Source organism: Eubalaena glacialis, chromosome 11 (genome assembly GCF_028564815.1).
Source record: "Eubalaena glacialis isolate mEubGla1 chromosome 11, mEubGla1.1.hap2.+ XY, whole genome shotgun sequence".
Taxonomy (NCBI): domain Eukaryota; kingdom Metazoa; phylum Chordata; class Mammalia; order Artiodactyla; family Balaenidae; genus Eubalaena; species Eubalaena glacialis.
The window spans coordinates 17,353,305-17,376,804 of NC_083726.1; the positions used below are offsets into that span (position 1 = coordinate 17,353,305).

General features: G+C 42.4%; 1 protein-coding gene across 2 annotated transcripts in view; it reads left to right on the forward strand.

The window, feature by feature from the left end:
- Nucleotides 1-7,578: 7,578 nt before the first annotated feature.
- Nucleotides 7,579-23,500, forward strand: part of APPL2 (adaptor protein, phosphotyrosine interacting with PH domain and leucine zipper 2) — a 50,781-nt gene continuing 34,859 nt past the window's right edge. For both annotated transcript variants that reach the window (XM_061204781.1, XM_061204782.1), the window contains exons 1-2: nucleotides 7,579-7,832; nucleotides 14,348-14,446. In XM_061204781.1, coding sequence (XP_061060764.1) covers nucleotides 7,779-7,832; nucleotides 14,348-14,446 — 153 coding nt within the window. In that variant the 5' untranslated portion in view covers nucleotides 7,579-7,778. The remainder of the gene's footprint in view (nucleotides 7,833-14,347; nucleotides 14,447-23,500) is intronic.

Consider the following 23,500-nt stretch of genomic DNA (forward strand, 5'->3'; position numbering starts at 1 on the left):
AATATTTGTTTTTTAGCTGTGATTAAGTGTGAAATATTTCATCTCAGCTAGGAGAACATGGGGGAAATCAGCTCTGTATGAGTAAGAGTTCTTTAATACAGAGACTTCGTGACATTCCTCTCTCCTAAAGAACACTTCGAAATTACACCAGGGCAGAAGGTCACAGAGAAGTGAAGGGAGGATGGAAAATTGGCCTATGTCACCCAGAACTCAAGCATCCAAACAGTTCTGTTCTCTCGTTCCTTAGCCTGAGCTGAGCTCTGGAGCCAACTGCACTCCAAACGAGACACACACAGTTTTGATTACCAGACATGATATGTGTTACAAGGAAATAAACCTCTAATTTGTACGAGAAACAATTAGGGGAGGGGAAGAGATTGAAAACATTGGTCTGCACTGAGTGATTTCCTTGAGCCTAAGGGGAATTACCTCTGGAGTAATTTAGTGAGAAGGCCTGAGCTGGTGCAGGGGCCAAAGAGCTGGTTTCATGTTCATTCCATGTTGATCTCTGCAGTGGTTGGAAAAAACAAAACAGAACAAAACAAAACAGCTCTGGCAAGATCAAGCATCCAACTCTTGGTACCTGAGAGCAAAGCAGAGAAAGAGAATCCCCAGCAGAAGGTGGAAGCAGAGAAAGTCTTAAAATATGTAGGACTGATTTGGTTACCTCTTGGGAGGTGCAGAGGAAGAGGGAGGAAGTGAAATCACATTTCTCGAGAGCTAACTGGAATATAAGGTCTTAGAAAGAAGGGGGCCTGCCTATCTTGTTCACCAGTGTGTTCCCAGCTTCTATCATAGGCCCTGACATGCAATAGACACTCACTCACTATTTGTTGAAGGAGGGACAGACATGGCAGAGTCCATTATATAGTGGCATCCAGTAACTACTTTTGAAAGAATCAATTAATTAATGAATACCTACTGTATGCCAGGCATTGTCTCATTCTTTCATTCAATTTACAAATATTTTACTGAGTGAGCTCCTATCATTTGCCAGACACTCTGCTGGACGCTGTGAATTCAAAAAAGAAAAGAGACAGTTCCTGCCCTCAAAGAGCTTACAGTCTTGTTGACGTGGACCCACAGGCAATGGCGATGCAATATATAATGACCACAGGCTATATCAGAGTGCAGGCAAAAGTAGATGAGGTCTAATCTTCCTGGGAGAGTCACGGCAGTCTTCACAGAGGAGGCAGCCTTTGAACTGAGACTTAAGATGCATGGAGAATCTCAGACATTTCAGGCAATGAGGTTGGTGTGAGAGAAAATTACAAGTTCATCCTTGGAGGAGAAAAAATTCTGTGGGGCAAATAAGTGGGAGAGTGAATGGAGAAAGGAAAGAAAGGAGGCTTCAGCCTGATTTATTATAAAGGGTCTGGTATTTCATTTAAAGCAGCTTGAACTCACCCATTGGTTTAATGCTCTGCTGTCGGCTGTCTTGAAATTCTCAATAATTTTATTTTTCTTACTTTATTTTATTTTTAAAATTGAAGTACAGTTGATGTACAATATTATGTAAATCACAGGTGTACACTATAGTGATTCACAATTTTTAAAGGTTATACTCCATTTATAGTTATTATAAAATATTGGCTATATTCCCTGTGTTGTACAATGTATCCTTGTAGCTTACCTTATACATAGTAGTTTGTACCTCTTAATTCCCTACCCTTATGTTGCTCCTCCCCCCTTCCCTCTCCCCATTGGTAACCACTAAGTTGTTCTCTGTATCTGCGAGTCTGTTTCTTTTTTTGTTATATTCACTAGTTTGTTGTATTTTTTAGATTCCACATATAAGTGATATATATGGTATTTGTCTTTCTCTGTCTGACTTGTTTCACTTAGCATAATACCCTCTAAATCTATCCATGTTGTTACAAATGGCAAAATTTCATTCTTTTTTATGGCTGAGTAGTATTCCATTGTATATGTATATGCCACATCTTCTTTATCCATTCACCTGTTGATGGAAATAATTTTATCTTTGCACTTGTGTTTTGTAAGTGAAGGCCAATAAGACAATGGAGCATACACACAAGCGGAGGAGGTATATGCAAGGTGCACATCTGCATTACATTGCTGCTTCATTCACATGTAGTGTTTGTGAAGCTCCATGAGCACAGAATTCCAGTGGGCCTACTACATGTGGGAGTTTAGTGACTCAAAGCTAGTACAAGGTAAGCATATTGTGGAAGGCATCAGCATCCACTGAGTGTTGATAGACTATGTGCATTTTAAGAAGTGAGAGAAAACAGTTCGGCTAGTTTTGTACAATGGGCTATAAAAAACAAATTGTATCATTTCAGTGATTCCTCATATGAGTTAAGCACTCATGTTTGCATTTAAAATGGGCATTGAACAATATAAAGATGAACAGTAAAGTTCACGCGAATCATTTATCATTCGAATTTTTCTTTCCTTAGGGCATTAAGTGATAAATAAAAATATCATGACATGTTGAGAGACAGACTGCCAAAAAAGGGAGGAGACTTTATATTTTAGTAAATTTAATGGCACTTTTCCCTTGCTTTCTGAACATTTTGCACCAGGCTCCACAAAGTATGTAGCTGGCCTTGGTGGAGAGCCATTAAAAAAATCCTGAGCAGGGAAGAAACATGACAAGACTATTACTTTAGAAAAATAACTCTCAGCAGAGGGTGGAAGTTAATATAGAGGGAGGCACAACAAGGAGAACCGTTATCATGGTCACACTGGCAAAGGATGGTACGGTCTGTGCTAGGGCAGGGCAGGGGGATGGGGAGAAAGGCGTAGAAGTGTGAGGAGTTCATGGGCAGAGTTCTAGGGCTGGATAAGTCATTCCATGGGGGAGAGGACTCCAGACTTCTGGCTTCAGCCACTGGGTGAAGTCATTCACTGAGACGTGGAATAGAAGAAAGAGAGAGTATGGGATGGTAAGGGAGGAGGGATGGGTTGAAGGGGAAGGGTGGTCTGGGAGAGCGGGTAGACTCTTCATGCCTGGATCTATGCAGTACTTCTCCCTCTGCCTTCTTCTGGTAACTGACCCCACCTCCTCTGGCCTTGACGGTGCAGTCCTGACCTGGGCTGAGCCCGTCATGGCATGAGGAAGCGTGTGCACATGCACACACACAGTCACAGCTAGCGGTCCAAGGAGTGGGTAGGTAGTGGTCCTAAGGCAGGATCATCAGAGTCCTTAACTAGGATATTTCAAACTAAAGCTGGGAGACATCCCTTTCCTCTTTGGTGCCACAGGTGAACATGCAACTGCCAGCAGATACGGTCTAGAGACGCTGAGACTCAGGGCTGAGAGACGGAAGCCAATATGGAGAGGATGACCAGTCAGGAGCGAGCCCCGAGGGCTTTGAGTTCCTCCTTCCGACTGTTCCCAGCTTCACATCTGCCCTTCCTGGTTACACAATCTCAGAAATGCAGCCTTCCCTCACTCCCCTCCACTCTCTCCCAGCCATTTATATTTTCCTTAAGCCCATTGGAGTCAGGGTTCTACCATTTGTGACTGAAAGAGTCCTAATTAAAACAGGACAGGTGGCCAGGCACCCATGGAAACGGGCTGTGTTGATATTATCATTCCCATATCATAGAGAAGTGAACTGAGGCTCAGAAAGTTTGGATAACTTGCCCGAAGACTCACAGCTAGCATACTGAGATGCCAGGGCTCGGATGCAGGTCTAACTCCAAAGTCAGTGATCGTCATATGATGCCACACTTTCTTCCTAATCTGTTCATTATTCGTAGCATTCTTTTCTATAAACACGGGGCTTCAAGTTTAGGTATATTCATGCTACTAAACTTCCAATTTTCTTGCTTAATGACCAAAGCTATGAGGACCAGACAGTAATTTCTCTGGAGCATTTCCCAGGCTCTGACTATTCCCACTTTATAATTTACTGGTAACAGAGGGCCTAGTTGCTAACTTTGCAGAAGTCTAAAGCCAGGGGCCTTATGACCAAGACTGTTTTTCCTAAACTGTCTTGTTTTATGAGTTCAAATGGAAAGTCAAGTCTTATCTCTCATCAAGGACGTGATGATAAACTGAGCCCATGGCTTCAGAACTTGAGAACATCTCTCTGGGAGCTTTTCTCAAGCCTGCTTCTCAGTTCATCGTCACGTACTTGTCTTCTTTTTTTAAAAATTGAAGTATAGTTGATTTACAATATTGTGTTAGTTTCGGGTGTACAGCAAATTGATTCAGGATACATACATACATTCAAATTCTTCTCCATTATACGTATTACAAGATATTGAATATAGTTCCCTGTGCTATATAGTAGGTCCTTGTTTTTTATTTTATATACAGTGGTGTGTATCTGTTAATCCCAAACTTCTAATTTATCCCTCCCCTCCCCTTTCCCCTTTGGTAACCATAAGTTTGTTTCCTATGTCTGTCAGTCTGTTTCCGTTTTGTGAATAAGTTGATCTGTATCATTTTTTTTAGATTCCACATATAAGTTATATCATAATAATTGTCTTTGTCTGACTTACTTCACTTAGTATGATAATCTCTAGGTCCATCCACGTTGCTGCAAATGACATTATTTCATTCTTTTTTAAAGCTGAGTAATATTCCATTATATATAATTCCAATCCCAGGCGTGGGATTACTGGATCATGTGGTAAATATTTTTAGCTTTTTGAGGAAGCTCCATAGTGTTTTCCATATTGGCTGCACCAATTTACATTCCCACCAACAGTGTAGGAGGGTTCCCTTTTCTCCACACCCTCTCCAGCGTTTATTATTTGTAGACTTTTTTTAAAATAAATTTATTTTATTTATTTTATTTTTGGCTGCATTGGGTCTTCGTTGCTGTGCACGGGCTTTCTCTAGTTGCGGCCAGCGGGGGCTACTCTTCAGAAAAGAACAATCAGAAAAGAACTCCTTCATCCTCCTCCATTTCATCCACCAACCTACTGTCTCATGTATCAGCCTGAATGCACTGTCCCTGCTTCCATCATGTGTGACTTGGATCCCACTCCTTTTTGTCTGCTCAAGGACTTTCATTGTCCCTTCACCCTTGCAATTGTCCCTTCACCCTCCTGTATCTTCAATTTTCCTCCCTACTCTATTGTATTATCCTCATCACTGTACAAATAATCTAAGAAATACAGTCTTCTCACCCCGCAGTTTCTCCCAGACTTTTATGTTTTCTTTAAGCAAACTGGAGTTAGGTTTCTGTCAGTCACAACTGAAAAAATCCTGATTAATACAGGACACATGGATAGGTACCTATGGAAACAGTCAGTGTACTTTTCCCCATTGGTCTTCAATGGGTAAAAAGAGTATAGCTCCATAGAGTTCATCCTTTCTCTCCCCAGAGGACATGGCAACTCTAAATTGTTCATTTGTGTACTTTCTTGTCACCAACCTCACAGCTGTCCAGGGATTTCAGATATAGTTGGGTGGATGTTTGAAATCCACATTCACAATAGTTTAATAGGGACCAATATTTGTAATGAAACATTTTAAAAACTTTCTCACGTTTACATGAAAATTCCTCTTACATAGTTTTGCACAGATTATCTGTTGAAGAGGAGAATATTTGGTTTCAGAATTTAAAAGAGGGTCATAATAAAGACAGTAAAATGAGTGAGAGATACAGTGCTTAACATCGAACAGTCTATATTTATTAAATGAATGAATAATTGGATGAATTAATGAATGAAATTAATTAAATTAACAGTTTGCAAATGTGTCGTATTCCCAGAATTGGTTTTGTAACTTAGTTGGTTTGAATTTGGGATGCATTTTCCCACGGAAACAATTTTATAAATGGTACTTAAGTGCCAAGAAATCCCACTAAGGCTGTTTAGCCCATAATATAGCAATAAAATGTAGAAAAGTAATGGCATTGTGTCAGAATGCGGTTTAAACAATTTGGAATACTGGTGATTGAGGAAAAGTAACTTTAATTAGGAGAAGAGGTGGTGCATGAAAAATGTGGTAATTCCGAAGGGGACTTCTGAGACCTTTCAAGTGTTCTGGAGGGTACTGTCTCCTTTTTACATCTATTTTCAAATAAAAATGCATGCATTTCTCTCCCTTGGCACAGTCTTATACTATTCTTATCATCAGCATGATCATTATTGTTTGCTTGGTAGGCAATTAACAACTGTTGTGTTTCCAGTTGGATGGAAGGGTAGGAACAAAGCAAGATGGAAGGTCGAGGGAAATTTCTCTTAAGTAACTGGAAAAGAGTTGGAAGAAATGAGCATGTCATAAACAGCAAACTCGTATCTGTTATTATGTGTCTCAGTATTCAGAATAGAAGGAAGGTGACACAGAGAAGCTTACTATTTATAGAGGAAGTAAGACCCACACATAGAAAGAAAAAGCACTACTGGGTAAGTCACGTTGGATGACAATCAAGGCGTTGCCTGTTCAGTGATCTTTGGGGCCAGGAAGGGAGCAGGAATTGCTTGAGTCTGACCTTGTGCAAGAGGATTTCAGTGAGAAAAGAGTTGGGAGAGTATATGAGGTGAAATGAACTGAATGGTACTTGATAGAAAACACAGGAAAAGGATGAAACACGGTGTGAGCATGATTCTACCCAAGAAGAAGAAAGAATATGGTGGGGAAAGGATGCTGGATGATTTCCCCATGGAGCCTACACGATGGCTCAGGAAAGGTTAGTGCTGATCTAGAGCCGGACAGGGAATAATGAATGGCCTTGGAGTTTTCAAGTGATCAGGCAGCATGTGATCAGACTTTCAGAGGTGTTGGCAATTCAGATTGTGCCTTAATATACCTAGGTGTTTCTATAAAACACAGAATTTGTATTATTTTACCATATTCTGACAGTTTTTGTTTGTTTTTGGTGTATTACACAAATCTTACAGATTCCTAAAGAAGGAGATTCTGAAACCCTTGCCTTTGGTATTAAAAGATGTCAAGTACTCCCCCTTCCCTCCTTTCTTTAGCTTTCTTTCGTTAACTGACTCTGACCAAATCACTTCATTCTTTGGGTCCCTGATTATTATTTTTTTTAAATCTCTAAATGACAACACTGAACTAGATCATCTATCCCTTCCATTTCTAAAAACTTGATTATGAAACTTTCCAAAATGACAAAACACAGCAATCACGAGGACGAGCCCTAATAATATTGGCCAAATTAAATAGTTGTGGTTTCCCAAAAAGTTACTTCTAAATATCACAGATGATTCAGTTACCCCCTTTTTTCCCCTAGAACTAGTTGATCTCTCTGCTCTCAGAGCTGTTACGAGGGCACTTAGATTTACGTAGAAAAAGTGGTGCGGGAAGCGCGGGATTTTCACAGCATTTCACAGATTTTCGCATCAGCAAAACTGTTAGCTCCTATCTCCCTGACTCAAAAAATCTGGAGAGCCACACGTAGATAAAACCTTATCTTTCCGCTCTTGAGTTCCCCCTCCTGGGCTTTAGATGCATTGACCGGCATAAGATTCGGCCCCTTAACTGCTGAGCCTAACACCCTTCGCGTTCGCTGGGCGCCCGGCTGACCCGTGGGGTCTGCGGTTTCCCGCGAGAGGTGGGCGTGGGCGGAAAGCAGGGCCGCCACACTTCCGGTTGCAGAGTCGGGCGCTCGCCACACTTCCTGTTGATCCGGCTCCGCTGAGGGCTGGGCCGAGAGGAGGGCCGGCGGGCGGGTGGCGGCGGTCACTCACTGGCCAGGCGTGGGCGCACGCGGGGCCGCCCTGGGCACAGAGCGTCGTCCGCCTCGTCGCCTGAGCCTCGAGCACCCTCGGCCGCCGCGTCACCTGCCCTCCGTGCTTCCGTCCGGCCCTCGGCCCCGCCGCGCGGCACTATGCCCGCCGTGGACAAGCTCCTGCTAGAGGAGGCGTTGCAGGACAGCCCCCAGGTACCTCCCGCCGCCCGGGTCCCCCTCGCCCGAGGGCTTGAGGCCGAGGAGGCCCTTCCAGCCCGGGGGTGGAGGCTGGGAGTACGCCGGGCCCCCTCGGGGGCGAAGAGGGGGCGGGCCCGGCCCTACGTCTTGAGTCCGGGATGCTCCGGGAGCCGGCATCCCTCAGGCAGAGCTGGAGACGCCGGGAAAGCTCCCCGCGGCCGGAGTCTTTGTGTCCCGACCCCTTTCCAAACTCAGCTGAGACCGAGGCTGCTCGGCCTACGCTTGGGCTCCACCAAGTGCCCCGGGCAAATAATCTTTTTTTGCCTCAGCTTTGTCGTAAGATAGGAAGAATAATTGTACCTGCCTCCTAGAGTTGTTAGAATTAAATAAGGAAATGCGTGTCAAGTTGTTCGCGGGCAATGCTGGTACAGAATAAGAAGTCAGTCTTATTACTACTACTGATGTGATGGGACCTGGTGGATTTAGGACCAGAATGGGATGCAGAGAGCCTAGACCTCTTCCCCAGCGGTGCCAGACCTCCCCTTGGCCCTGTTTTCCCATTCGTGAAGAGGAAATTACAATACCTGCCCTATTTGCCGCGCAGGGGAACTTCATTAGCGAGCGCACCCGAGATGAGAATCAAGTCCTTTGAGCTCTGCAGATGAAAGCTGGTGTGTAAATGTAGTAAATGAGTGCAGAATCACATTAGTTCATAAGTCAGTGCACCTTTCCCCAGGGAACCTTTGTTCTCCTTCATTAACATTTCCCCAGCTTCATATCTGCCCTAGAGAGGCTCTGCATCCTTGGGTTATTTAAATACCTCTCTTTATTCCCTAGTATCGCAACTCTTGAAAAATTAGAGTAAGAGTAACCTGTTTTCCTTTCACCGTTTCTCTTCCCTTTGTGCTTCCTTCCATTTTCTTCTTAGTGAATTGTGCCTCCCCGGGATGATCCTTTGATGGACTTACCTACACCCACTCTGCATCTCTCCAGTTCAGAATTAGTAGTCAAAAGGACTGTGTGCTTAGTTGCCTTGTGCCCATTTCTTTGTGATCTTCTTTACATAGGCAAGTAAGAAAGTGTAAGCAAGCTGTGATTTTTTTTTTTTCTTTAATTGTTATCCGCTGGTCTGATTGACTTCTCAAAGGCCTCTCTGAAGTCTCTAAGCTTCTGGCATTTTAATGGGATCAAAGCCCTGGGTAGAAGTCATTTTGTCCATCCTCACACCTGTTGCGTGGGATCTGAACATAGTATTGTGGAGTTTCTAATGATATCATTTTGAACAGGGATTTCCACTTGCTTTGTGGTTGGAGAAACTGAGGTGCAAAGATATATTGCTTTCCTAACTGAACATGGTGATGGCTGAGCCAGGTTAGAGAAGTGGCACTAACTGAGTCTCCATGTTGCCCTCACCGAGGAGTTACATTCGGAATTTTTGGCTCTCACATCAATGAATAGGCACTGGTTCTGAGTTGTTTACAGGATGTGCTCATCTGTGAGGTAGGAGACAGCGGACTGGCAAACCAGTCAGGACACTTGGGTCCTAATTGTGGCTCTAACACTAACTTATAATTTGATTTGGGCAAGTCACTCATCCCCATCCTGTGACTGGCTGGGTTTTCTCATCTGCAGAATGAGGGTCACGGAGCGGATAATATTTAAGGGGCTTACAATTCTGTCATATCTGCATGATTTATAACTGAGCTTGTATGAGGAAGAAGAGGTTAAGAGGCATTGTCATTTCTGTTTAATGTTCCTCTTTACGTAGGGAATTTGTCATTGCTTTTGAGACGTGGGTGTCACCCTGTGAGGGTTCTTGGTGAGGTTTGAATGGAAGCAAACTACCAGGAAGGTCTTTGATAACCATCAAAGCATATTTAGCACTCTTGTATGGGGTATGTGCCTAATGCAGCTTTACTGCCAAGGAGATTCATAGACTTGCAACTGGAAGGAATCTAATCCAACTCCTTAGTTTTATCTGTAAAGAATAAAACCAGTAGCAAGCACCTGTGTCATATATGCATTTTTATGTGCCAGGCACTGTTCTCAGTGCTTTACATATGTTATCTTATCTAATCCTTTCAACAGTCTTTTGAAGTAGGTCCTCTATTAAAATTACCAAGGAGCTGAGAAGTTAAATAACTTGCTCCCAAGATTATACATTATCAAGTGGCAGAGCCGGGATTGGAACCCAGGCAGTCTGCCTATGTTGTTCAAGTTAGCCCAGCTACCTAGCACCTGGCTTTTCTGTCATCAGTGACCTAAAATGTTTCACTAAAAGGAAGTGATCTGAAGAAACCATCTATTGTTTGTTTCCTCTTGTTTTATGTAGGGTATTTATGAGGGTTGCTCCAGTAACCTGGCTGCACAGGATTCATTAAATGAACACAAAAGCTTTTATATTTGAGCTCAGTGACCCAAGAAGAGCTGAATAGCAGTTGACTGACCTTATACACATCTATTCGTGCCCTTGTCAGTTCACAGTGCTGCACAGTGTATTATAAGACTAGTCTTTGTGCATACGTGTTTTATTTCTGGTTACCTCTGGTGTATGAAAGACGAAACGTTTTAGGGATTAAGGTACTTGTCTCCACTGCTCTTTGCGAGCCTCTGCTCCTCGCTAGGTGCTGCTAGATGCTGGGAACGTAATGACAAATAAGATAAGAGTGCCTTCCCTCCACTGGTACACAGTCTGTTCTGGGAGACAGATAAGGAAAGCAGCAGTTGCAGTACTGTGTGAATGCTGCTGTGATAGGAACACAAATGCTGCTTTGAGCTGCTGCAGCTCGCACCTCTCCAGGGGCTTATTCCCTTTCCTGTAAGTAGTGTGCTTTTGAGATAAAGTGTAGCACTGTTGCTTGCTGTTTTGTTACGATATTTGTTTATTTCCTTTGCAGTTGGCACAGCTGAAGCACAGAGAATTTGAAGATTAAGTTCTGAGATTATTCAGTGGGAGGTCCAGTTGGGAAACCAGGCCTTTTTTAACTCAAGCAGGATGCCTCAAAACATTACCTGGTGGTTTTGTCTTCATTGTGGAGGGCTTTTGTCCTGCTGTACTCTTTGTTTATGATACATTTTCCTTTCAGTAGGCTTGGTTGTACTGAGACATTTCTCTCCCTCTCCCACACTGTGGGAATAAGAGTTTTAATTGTTTTTACCTTAAAAAAAAATATGTATAATATTTATACTTATATATGATAAATATTAAAACATTTAAAATATATTTAAATATATATAAAATATACACGTGTGTGTGCGTGTGTATATTTTACAATCACAGCTGTTAAAATTGTGCCATTATATAACTAGATCCTATTCTTCGGAGTGAAAAATGTCTAGGACTTGTTCATTAGATGACACCCAGTTTCTTTATTCTAAGATAGAGGGTAATATGGAGCTAAGGCTAAGGTGTTTGGTTTCGTTTTTCTGTCCATGCATACTCTTGAGAGTGTAGGGTAGTAGAAAAAGGACAGAATTTAAATCTTGATTCTGCAGGTTACTCAGCCTCTCTGAGCTTGTGTTTCAACATGTGTAAAATTAGAATAAAAATAGTTGCTTAATTCTTATGAAGAATAAATAACATATGTAAAGTATCTTCATGCCTGCATATTATAGTAACTCCATAAATGATTGCTGTTATTGTCTTTATAAGTGATATGCACCAGTGTCTTTCGGATTTTTTTGTGGAACTTTCGAGCAACTGGTATACCTTTGCCTGGTCCTTGGTCTTATTCCTTCTTTAGGTCTCAGAACATTCCTGTTCTTCCAAATATAAGTTTAAGCAGATGCGGAGCTGATAAATGTGGATATTAAAACAGTGTCTGAGATAGCTGGGTATATTTTTTTCAAGGATGATCATGGCCTAGTTAAGTTAGAAAGGGAAGACGGGAGTGTTTTTGTCAGTTCTAATGGATGTCATGGTAAACATGTTCAGAACATAAAGAAAAAAAAACTTGTGATGTAGTTTTGGCAGTTATCACAGGTGAGAGCATGACAGTAGGATGACCTAAGAGAAGTCAGCTCCAAGCAGTCTGCATCCTGCCTCCAGACAGGACGGTGGGCTGTGGGCCAAAGAGCATGCCCACTGTTGAGACCCACCTTTGCTAGGTGGTGGATGCAGCCTCCTGCGGTGGAGAAAGCATGGCCATTGGTACCAGCCAGACCTGGGTTTACATCCCAACCCTGCTGCTTCCCAGCTGTGGGAGGTTGAGCAAGTTTCTTAACCTTGATGAGCCTCAGTTTCATCGTCTCTAAAATGGGATTAATGTAACTGTGGTGTCTACCTCATAAAGTTGTCGGAAGGATTAAATGAAGTAATATTTAGTGCTCAGAATGGTGTCGGACACATAGGAAGTACAGAGTAAATGGTAGTTTTAGTTTTCTTTCTACTCTCTTTATGGAGGACATTTATACAAGCCCTCTCTTTTCATCCTGTGGCTCATTTTCCATTCTATATATTTTATTTCTAAGAGTATTAAAAACAATAAATAGGACTCAACTAAATGGACATCAGTAGTATTTAAAAAATTAAATATCCTCAATCCAGTTGTATCACTCTTTTTCATTCTCTTAGATATAATGTTATAGCAAAGAAAGGAACCAGAATCATCATAAACATTGAAGGACTCCTCCAGCATTGACACCACGAATACCAAAAGATTCTCTCCTATTAGATGACATTTATAGATAGCTATGTAGATAATAGTGTTGCTTTAGTGTTGAAATGAAATCATACATGTGAAACCCTTAGTGTCCAACATGTTACAAGCAAAGTTCATTATCTTCTTCATAATCAGTATCATCTGCTATCACTGTGTATTAGGCACTGGTAGGCACTTTATGTAATTCATTACTTCTAGTGTTCCCTGCAAATTAGTGTTAGAGCCTGAATTTGGACCCAGGATTGACACGGTCCCAAGGGGATCCCAGATCCTTTGAGAGGCCCCAGTAGACTATAAGCTCCTGGAGAACAGAGTTGGTTCTGATCACCTTTGAATCTCAGATCCCAACACAGTGTTTCATCAAATATTGGATGAAGGCAGAAGTATATACATGAATGAATGTAGAGTGATAGACCAATCACTGTAGGTTCTCAAAACGTCTTTTAACAATCTTTTTTTTTTCAAATAGTATATCTTAAAGAGATGTAATAAAGAATTCTAAACCGATGTTTTTCACCTACTCATTGACATCCATTAATGGATTATGAGATCCAGTGGGTCACATCCATGATTTTTGTGTTGTTTGTTTTGATCCTTCTGTTGATAAGAATTGGTACTGAAGAGAGTACTTTGGTCTGAGAGCAGGTATTTTTAGCCTTGAAGACCTCGGGCAAAACCAGGATAAGCATGTACTACTGTGAAGTCCACCAGAGTTTGTCAACAATATCAAAGGTAGAATGATTCAAATGTCGGGGTTCCTCTTCCAGTTTATTGGGGGTGCTTTTGGGTCAGTTATTATTCTCTTACCTGAGATAGGTTAGAAAAAGAAAGAAGGAATTGAAATTCATTTGCAGGAAAATAATGAAACTTAATGGATTGTTCTTTGTAAGGTGCCTTTGGTATCATCTCATTAAAGACATTTCTATAGCTTACTCTCCATTCTATGCCTAATGGGTTATCTTCTGAAATGTAGATCCCATTATCACTAATGTAGTATTTTAAATTCCCACTGTGCTGGACACATTAACAAAAGTCCCTTGAATAGATATGGTCTCTTATGTGGTCCCTTGACACTTCTTTAGACACCATCCAATATATAAATATTTCTTTAGTGCTCAGCGTATCAGGCACTACGCATGAAAATGATAGGAAATACCTTTCATCTAAGACATTGCTCAGCTGCTCTCGAAGCACTGAGTGGTCTTCCCAAAGGAACTGAGCTAGCATTCTTAAGTTGCTATTTGAGTTTTGTGCCCAGAGCTTCCACTGGTGGGCCCATGGTACATGAAATTTCCTGGTCATGAGTTTGAAAATTGGTTGAATAGAATATGACGAAAGACATGGAGCCTGACTGTAGTATCTTAAGTGGAAAGAATGACACACCCCTGCAAGACGTCCAGGATTGCAGAAAACCGGACAGATGGTTAACTGCTGTGATGATGCAGTGCTGGGTGACCACACCCCAGGTATACACACAGGCCAGACATTGAGTTCAGTTTATGGGCTTGAAGGGAGAGACTGCCCTTTTTAACACTTACTTTATTGGATGGACTTTACTGGTACTTAGGTAGAGGCTAAAGTCGAGACAGATAATAGCCCTTGAGTCTTCTTAACCCTTTAAAAATTGGCTTTCTTTCCCTGGCCCCGATACTCAGACTGTATTCAGTTTGCCCTCGCAATGTAGTCTAAAGGATTAGAAAAGGAGTTCTGAATTAAAGCTCTAGGAATCAGCTTATATTAGTATTAGCAATAAAAAAGTAAAGCCAGACAACAGACATCTTCCCTCCCCATATCTCTGTGTGCGTGTGTTTGTTTTACCTCCATTGTAACTTTTCCACTTAGAAATAAAATTGACCTCTTTTCTTGCAGACTCGCTCTTTACTGAGTGTATTTGAAGAAGATGCTGGCACTCTCACGGATTATACCAACCAGCTGCTCCAGGCGATGCAACGCGTCTATGGAGCCCAGGTATCCTCCTGCCCCCTCACCTGGAGAGGAGCAGAGTGGGAGCCCTCTGCCCACCTTGAACTTCTCTCAGGAGGTTGAGAGATTTGAGTCAGAACACCACCATTTAAACTTTTGAAATAAAATCACAATTGTTTTTCTCTTCTGTTCACCTCAAAAAACTGAGGACAGTTTGTTTTCACAGCTTAAGAAATAGGGTAACTTTTCTGTAACTAGTAGACCCAGTAGAAAGGTACCACATAACTGCTTTTTAATTTTTGAAAAAATTCTACTCCAAAGGGAAACATTTGAGTCTCCTCTTCCTCCTTGTGAATGAGTGGGTTCAGTATTCTGAGGCATGGCTCTTTGTCTTTCTCATAAATGGTCAGTCTTAGATGTCAGTGTAGGCGAGTAGAGATGTTTTTTCAAGGGCTTCGTCTGAAAAGACTTGAGTCACAGTTCTGGAACTGTTGGGTGGCTTCTTTGTTTTGAGGAACAAATATCTCTGCCTTGCAAAACCATGGAAAATAAATTGCTGAGTAGCAAAAGTGAAACTTTTTAAGATCAAGAAATGCCCATGTATGTTACTTTCTAAGAGAAAACTTGTGAGTTACTTAAAAATAAAATTTGTTATGTTACACATCAAAATATTATGGCAACCGATACTTTTCATTATTGATTCCTTGCCGACTTAAGCCTGTATCTGTTAATATGTTCCTTTTTCTCATTGACGATCTCTAAATAAATACCACATTCAGTGTATAATAATAATATAATATATCAATAATCATGTATACTCATTTATTTTACATAGCTCTTAATATTCATATATAATCATTTATTATCATGGTTTTATTAATCATTCATTCATATCATATATGGGGAAAAAAACTCAGCTCTTGCCAGTAGGGAGCTTACAACTGGGTTGGGAGACAGACAAAAATAATTACCAAAGAGTGTTAGAGGTGCTAGGAGAGAAGGGTCACCTAACCTGGAGGAATTGTGCTGGGCACCCAAAAGGAGGATGATTATGGTAGTTGAGACTTATTGAATACTTCATAGGTTCCAGGTGCAGTTTCAGGGGCTTTTACATGTAATCATTTCACTTAAATTCCCTAACAACTCTGAGGTGGGTGTTGTTATTATATCTTCATTTTGTAGGTCAGGAGATTTAAGGATTCTGATGATGAATGACTTTCCAATTCCACCCCATTAATACATGGTAGAGCAAGTCAGCCTGAAGCCAAAGCCCAAACACTTAATTACTAAGCATAAGGGTGGTAGCCTGAGCTAGGGAAGTGGCAGTGGAATTGGGAAGAAGTGGATTGGTGACTGATTCTATGTGAAGGGGTTGGGTGGGTGAAGGATGAATCAAGAATGATGCCCACGTCTTTGACTTGAATAACAGGGTGCATAGTTGGGAGAATACAGGAGGAGGAGCAGGGTGTGTGTGTGTGGGGGGGGGGCAGTGGCAGGAATGCCAGGGATGCCAATCTGTGTGTGTGTGGGGGGGGGCAGTGGCAGGAATGGCAGGGATGTCAATCTGTGTGTGTGTGTGTGTGTGTGTGTGTGTGGCAGTGGCAGGAATGGCAGGGATGCCAATCTTAATTCTTTCCTTTTTTTTTCTTGGTGTCATCATAGCTTGCAGGATCTTAGTTCCCTGACCAGGGATTGAATCTGGGCCCTCAGCAGTGAAAGCGCAGAGTGCTAACCACTGAACCACCAGGGAATTCCCCTTAATTCTTTCTTGAGAGGCTGATTTTGAGGTGTCCATGGGACATAAAAGTGGGGAAAGAGATCTTGTTGAAAGTTCAGATCCAGAGTTCAGGCTGGAGATAGATATTTGCAAACTACTGTATTATAGAAGTGTAACGTGATTAATTGGAACTAATTTTAACGACCACAAGAATCATGCGCTCATTTGTGATTTTGCTCATTTGTTTAGGTAAAACATTTAAAAACGGGTACATACTTTGTCGATTTTTTAAAAGCCCTATTTATTTCTATTATATGTTTTTGTATTTTTCCCTAACTATTCAAAATTTAAGGGAACAGAAAATTTTTTACTGAGCTTCTACCTGCTCTTTAGTAGTTTGAATATTGTTATTAAGTGATTTGTCTCACGTTTCAGAGTCCCAAGACTTAGGGACTGTGACTCCGCCACTCCCAAGAGTCTCTGTTTTGCCTTTCCGTGTCTGTCAGAATCATTTACTTGGAGATGTCCAGATGCTCTCTTATGCGTTTTTTTCTTTTGAGCCAGAAAACTGCATTTTGCCAAAATTAAGTGGGTCTTGCATTCCAAGAGGCTGTAACCAGCTTTTACTTCACATCACATGATCATCACATGGGTTACTGGCAGAAGCCCTTCCTTCTGCCTCGGCATTTCCTGCAGCACAAGCTAGCAAGAACGTCTGGCTAGTGCTGCCAGCTCAGTGACAGATACAAGCAGTGGTCAGTGGCATTCAGATCGGCTGGGTCAGGGTCAGTTGTTTTTCAGGTTTATTTGAACATGTTTTGTTTCTTTTCAATTAAATTAAAAAGAAAACTTTCTAACTCCTCTTTGATCAGTTTGTTTATATGTATGTATGAAGGTGGGAAGAAAGAAAGAAAGAAAGAAAGAAAAGAGTTACCAATGTTTTCATTCAACTTTTTTCCCCAAAGTTACGTTTTCCTGGTTTTATTTAACATTCTTCCTTAAATATTTTACACCCAGATGTGTTAAGTTACATTAATAGAGTTTTATAATTTCATTTTTAAAAACAGGCACTTAGTAAGATGTTGTTTTTCATTATTATATTTTTTAAACCAGATTTATGCTGCTAATAAATGATAAATGTTCATAAAAGATATTTAAAATCAGGCCACATGGTAAGTTTCTGGATTCTGATATAGTGAATACTATTTGGACCTTAGTTTTAGAAAGAGGAAGAGTAAAAAAAACTAGAGGAAAGTTCTGTGAACAGTTTTGCTGATTTTGGCTAGTTTGGGGGAGATTTTAAATTTTATTTGGCTTAAGCAGTAGAATGAAGCTATAGGCTATAAGCTGTTTTCAGCATTTTACAGCAGTCCCTGGTCACATCTGGTCTCCTAATTGTCAGATGTGCCTTTGCACATGGGGGAACTGAGTACTCCGTCATGGGTCATCTGAATGAAGGAAGCCGTACACACTTCTCATGCAGCAAGAGACGGCTTACTTAGAAAGCTCTGCTATCTTTCAAACTATTGACTAAATTTAAAACTTCTATAGTGTCTGAATAGATGCATGGGTATATGTATTCAGTAAAATCTGCTCAAATTTTGCATTTAATACATTTGATATACTTGTTTTGATTCTGTATATCTACCGTAATTTTGTTTCTTTCCTAGAGAGGTTAAAATTTTAAAAAATCTTTTCAAAATGGATTTTTTAGGGTCTTACAATGAAATTTACTTACGTAATCTTACTTCTCCTCTCAGACATTGTATTGAGAAAACGGGAAGGTCAAATGATGTTCCTAGCAGTATTAGTGAAACCTGGCATCTCCTGGAACCTGTCTTTTTCCTCCAAAGGATGACAAGCCTCTGTAGTTGGTGCCTTCAGTCTGGATGGAATTTTTTGTTTGTTTTGTTGATTTTTTTTTTTTTAAGTACATTTTGGATGGAATTTTTCGAAGTGAGAACCGTGGTTCAGGCTCTCTCACTTCCTTTCAGCAAAGCAGGCTTACACAGACACAGTCTCATCTCTGCAGCTGCTCTGAGCCAGACCTTTGGGAGTGCAGAACTCCTGATCTTAAAATGTAAAAGCCCACATTGGAGTTGCGAGTAGTATCTTTTCAAACTGGGGTGAGACCGTGGGAGGGGATAGGAGTAAAATACTTTGAAGGGAATATATGCATACATCTGGTATTATAGAGAAGAAAATATTTTTCTTTAGAAATGATAATATATATAGATATCAAGCTAAATAAGTTAATGTTCCCCTTGGGAAACAGAGTAGTGGGCATCCAGGAGTGTGAGCTTGTGATAGGGGAGAGAGAAGGATTTGGGAGGCCGACAGGATCAGAACTGTATATTTTAATAATAAAAATATTATTAGGCACATAAACATACCACACACTAGGCAAGGCACCACCTGTGTATAATCTCATTTAGCTTTCACAATAAAGGAGAGGTATTATTATATAAGAGAGGTTATGTAACTTGCCTGTGGTCACACAGCTGATGAGTGGCAGGAACAGAATTTGAACTCAGGTCTTTGACTCCAAAACCTCCACTCTCACTCTGAACCCCTGTGCTGTACTCTTTTGACATACTGGTCTCTAGAAATGGCAGCAGAGGCTAAGGAAGTGGGAGTCTTCAAAGGTTGTTCTTGTCACCATAGAACACCCACACTTATCAGCGTAACAGCTTTGTAGTGTGTTATGGGTGGAAGCCAGCTCCTTTTTGTATCCCAGAGTAACTTCCCTTGTTTAATTGGTTTTTATCCATAATGGTTTCAATCAGTGCATTTTAACAGCTCTCAAAAACAGTCAAATTGAGGTTTCTATGACAGGGACAGAGAAATATGTGTGTAGCTTAAGGCATTCAGGAGTAGAGAGTCCCTGAGTGGTTTCTGGAAGCAACTTCAAAGATCTGAGTTTTTGCACTTGATTTGCATGTGGGATCTACAGCCTTCCCTCATTCCGGCATTGAAGGCTTTCAGATTAGTGTGGAAGATTATTCTGGGCCAGGCTCATTCATTAGGTATGAGGTTAAGTGTGTGACCTTAGATGCATCAGATCTGAGTTCCAGTCTTGACTTGGCCACTTGCTGTGTGACCTTGGGCAAGTCACGTGATTGCCTGAGTTTCCTTATTGGTTAAACAGAGGCCATAATAATACCCACCTCATAGGTTGTTATTAGAACTAATACCTGTAAAGTATAAGATCAGTCCCTGGCACGAAGTGCTCACTGTTAACATAACCACCTTCTAAGCCTTAGAATAATAATAGTTATGATAGCACTGTACCCTGGGACTGCTACTTGGGTTAAATAGAAGCTTGGTCCTCTGATCTTGACGTTCCTGAAGGAGCAGTCTGTACCTGCATTCCTCACTTCCTCACTGCATAGTTGATATTTGCTCCTCCGGCTCCTCAGTCTGGGCTCCATCCCCCACTGGCAGCACAGGCTGCTTAATGCCTGGTTCATAGCCTCTCTCCACCCTCCATCCCAGGCAGCACCCGATGCTATTAACAGTGCCCCCCTCGAAACTGTCCTCCTTTGGTTCCTGTGACAGTGTCTGTCCCGAGTCTCTACCCACCATTCTTGATTGTTCTCCTTTCCTGGCGCCCTTTTGCTGCCTGCCCCTTAAGTCTTGGTGTTCTCCAAAATTCCACAGGAGTCCTTCTCTGGTTAGTCTCTACTCGTTTCCTGGGCAAGGTCACTTCTTCAGCAAAGCCTGGCCATTTCAGAATCTATTTCTAGCCCTCGTCTCTAGGTCCTTATTCCAAACGACTTTTGCCTATTGTCACTGTGGAGAGTGAGTTTTCAGCTCTTACCTGGGCTATTGCAGCACCGTCCTAAGCAGTCTTTCTGTCGTCAGGGGCTTGTTTTCCCCTTCAATCCATCCTTTACTCTCGAGCTACCACATGCAAACCTCCCTTCCCTCCCTGTCTTCACCTGCTTCTGTGGCTCCCTGTAACCACAAGGCAGAGGTAAAAACTCCTCATCAAGGCATGCAAAGCTCTTCTTGAGCTGAGTTTCAGCCTACTCCTCTAGCTTCGTCTTTGGCTGTTCCAGAATGTGCCAGGCCCTCTGCACATCTCGAGACTTTGCTGTGCCCTTCCTGCTTCCAGGACTCCACATGGACCCCTTGCCCTGGCAAATGGCCTTCCCGGCAAATGGCTTTTAAGACTGACCTCAGGTCCGAGGTGTCTGACACCTTTTCTTTCTTCCTTTTCTCCCTTTGGACCAAAGCACCCTTCACCCGTGTGCCCAGGTGCCCTGCACTCTTGTTGGTCAGAGCACTGAGGGACAGTGGGGGATTTTCTTTCCTCCCTGTGCACTGTGAGCTGTGAGAGCAGATTGTCTTTGTCTCCAATGGCCAGCACCTTCCGTGGCCCCTCTCAGTGTTTGATAAATAGGTGTTAAAGGAAAGACTGCATCCGGGCCACCTCGACCAGACCGTCGGCACACCCCCTCTGTGCGCTTTATTGTCGCTCCCAGATCTGTGTCCCCTTGTCAGTGCCTTAGCTCGGCGCAGTGCCATCATGGGTCATCCAGTCTAGGGTCCGTTCGTCTTGGACTCCCCCTCCTTCCTCATTCACTCTAGCCTGTTGTTTTTGCCTCAGCGATACCAGGCAGATCTCTGCTACTTTCTGGCTCGGGCTCAGCCTTTTTTCTCTCTCACTCGACTTCAGGTGGTCTCCTGACCCTCATGTCATCCTCTTTTTCCACCACAGCCATTCATGATTTTTCTTCTGCTCACATCTGACCTTGTCATTCTCCTGCCAAAGTTCCTCGGGGCTTCCCTGGTGCTGGCAGAATAATGTCAAAGAGTCCTCAGCAAGCGTCCCCACGTGGCCCGCCCCAAACACAGCTCTCCAGCCTCTGTCCTTGCTATGTTCCTCACCACTCCCTCTGTGCGCCGCCCGCACCCACCGCCCCGGGGCTCCTGATCCAGTGCGACGCCCTGACGCCAGCTTTGGGGTAGCGCTGTGATGAATGAGACTCTCAGCCACTTGGCTTTAGGTAACATTTCTGGCCAAGTGTTTGGCCTAGATCAAAGCAGTGCCTACACTGTGACTTTGACTCTAGTGGATTTCCTCTGCCCCTGCTCCTGGCCTCTCCATTCCTGCCCAGAGGCCTTTGGGTGGTTTCAGGTGACAGTTGCAGTTAGCGAGCGCTCTGTGCCACCATAAGGTAAACATTCCTTTGCCCAGAGCTCAGTTTTCCTTCCGGGTTTGTTAACCACTGGTCTTTCTGCCTTGGCGCCAGCCTTGGGAAGTTCTGATGAACATAGGATATTCTGTCGGTAAACCCTCCGTCAGGTTATCTCTTAAGGCTTCCTATGAGGCACCCAATAGCATAGATAGTAACCAGAGAGCTTTTCCAGAGTGTCGGACTCTTACTCGCAGAACTCCATTTAGAATCTACATTTTAGGCCACCACTTTTGCTGGACTACAGCTAGAAAAGTATGGGATTTATGCTGATATCTGTAGCCCCTGTGAGGCCTGCTCACTGAGTACAGTACTACTAAATACAGTTTTGGACTTTGGATCAGAATAGTATGGTGTTAAGCACTTGGGCTTGAGATTTTGAGTCTGACAGCTCTGAGGTGAATCGTTGCCTTGCCAGTTACTAGTTGTGTAATTATAGAAAGGTATTATCCTTTCTGAACATTTTTCTCCTCATTTGTAAAATGAGGGTAAGAATATACCCTACCTCATAAGTGCCTTGTAAGAATTAAATGTAATAATATATAAAAAATGCTTAACAGCAATGTCAGGTCCCTAAAAAAGACTCAGTAAATGTTAGCAGCTATCTTTATTATTGTTACTGCTAATATTTACTCTTCACGCAAGTTCCAGTTTTGCAAGTCTTGTTGCAGAGATAATTAGGTAGGCTCACCTCACAGGGTGTGTATTAATTAGGTAAAGCATTTCATAAAACCTTTGTGTACAGTAGATTAAGTGTGAGTAAGATTAAAGTTGGTCTACTTTCATGTCACGTGTTCTGTATAGGAGAGGTTCATTTCTTTTCAGGGCAGTTGACAGGCCATTTTATACATGTATTGTTTGTACCCAGTGGAATCATGCTGGTAGAACAGAATCTTGCTGCCTGAAATCACGCACATCTGAAATACATAGCACTTTCAGAAAGTATTTCTAGGAGAGACCCGGCAGAGTCCACTGTACACAGGAATTTTGGAAGCAGTTGTCCTTGTTGTGTGCTGCGCCCCTTCTTCCTCAGCCTCAGTGGAGTTGTGCGCATGGCCCATGAGTGCCCCCCATTGGCCTGGGCACAGTCGGATGCTAGCAGCTCCCTGGCAGGTGTGTCCACTACACGTGGGGTGCTTGCCAGTACCTTCTAAAGGAGAGAAGAATTCAAGTAGCCTGTGGCGCTCGCTTGTTATGAAAGCATGGAGGGTGGTTATCATATCTGTTGACCGGTCTCTAAAGAATACAGATATGGGGGAGTAATATTTTAGACTTAGCTAAAATAAAGAAAAGAATGGACTAGAAGAGTAGAAACTGTTTCTTGAGTCTGAAGGATTGCAGCTTCATGGAGAGCCTCCTGAGGGAGCTGTGGCAGAGGACGGCTCTTTTGAGACAGTTACTGTCTAAAGCAGGATCAGTACTTTACAGCCCTTGGACTGGCCTCTTATTTTTGTAAATAAAGTTTTATTGGAACAAAGCCATACTCATTTGTTCATGAATTATTCATGGCTGCTCTTGTGTTGTGACAGAGACCGTATGTCCCATAAGCCAAAAATAATTGCTATCTAGCCTTTTACAGGAGAAGTTTGTCAACTCTAGCCTAAGGCAATGGCCTTCTCAGGTCTTTTCTCTTAGCAGGACTTGGGATCTTAGAGAGTAGTGTTTAAGAGTGTGGATTTTAGACAGACATGAATTCACATCCCAGCCCTGCTACTAACTAGCTGTGTGACCTTGGGCAGGTGGCCTAACATCTCTGTGCCTCCATTTCTTCTGTAAAATTGAGTTACTAATTAGAACATGCCTGACAGCGTTGTCAGAATTAAATGACATAATGCCTGGATTGCAGTTAGTTGGTATCTGGCATGCATTAAGTGCTGTGTAAATGTTAGCTGCTATTGTTAGGATGATTCTGTGGGTCTGCAAATCATAGTCTACATGGGGCTGCCTGGGGAGGCAGATGTCAAGGTAACTTGGACAAATCCATCTTAAACGCACTGCTGCTAACTCAGAGAAGAGGAGATGGGGATTTTCTGGTACAGCAGGGTAGCAGCTCAGTGAATGGGCTAAGACCCTTGTTCCCATGCGCCCTGATCTTCAAAACAGCACTGCTAAAGATGGTCAACTGGCTGTTTCCTGGCTGACTGCTTTATGCCTGTCCACTCTGTATTTTATTGCCCACCA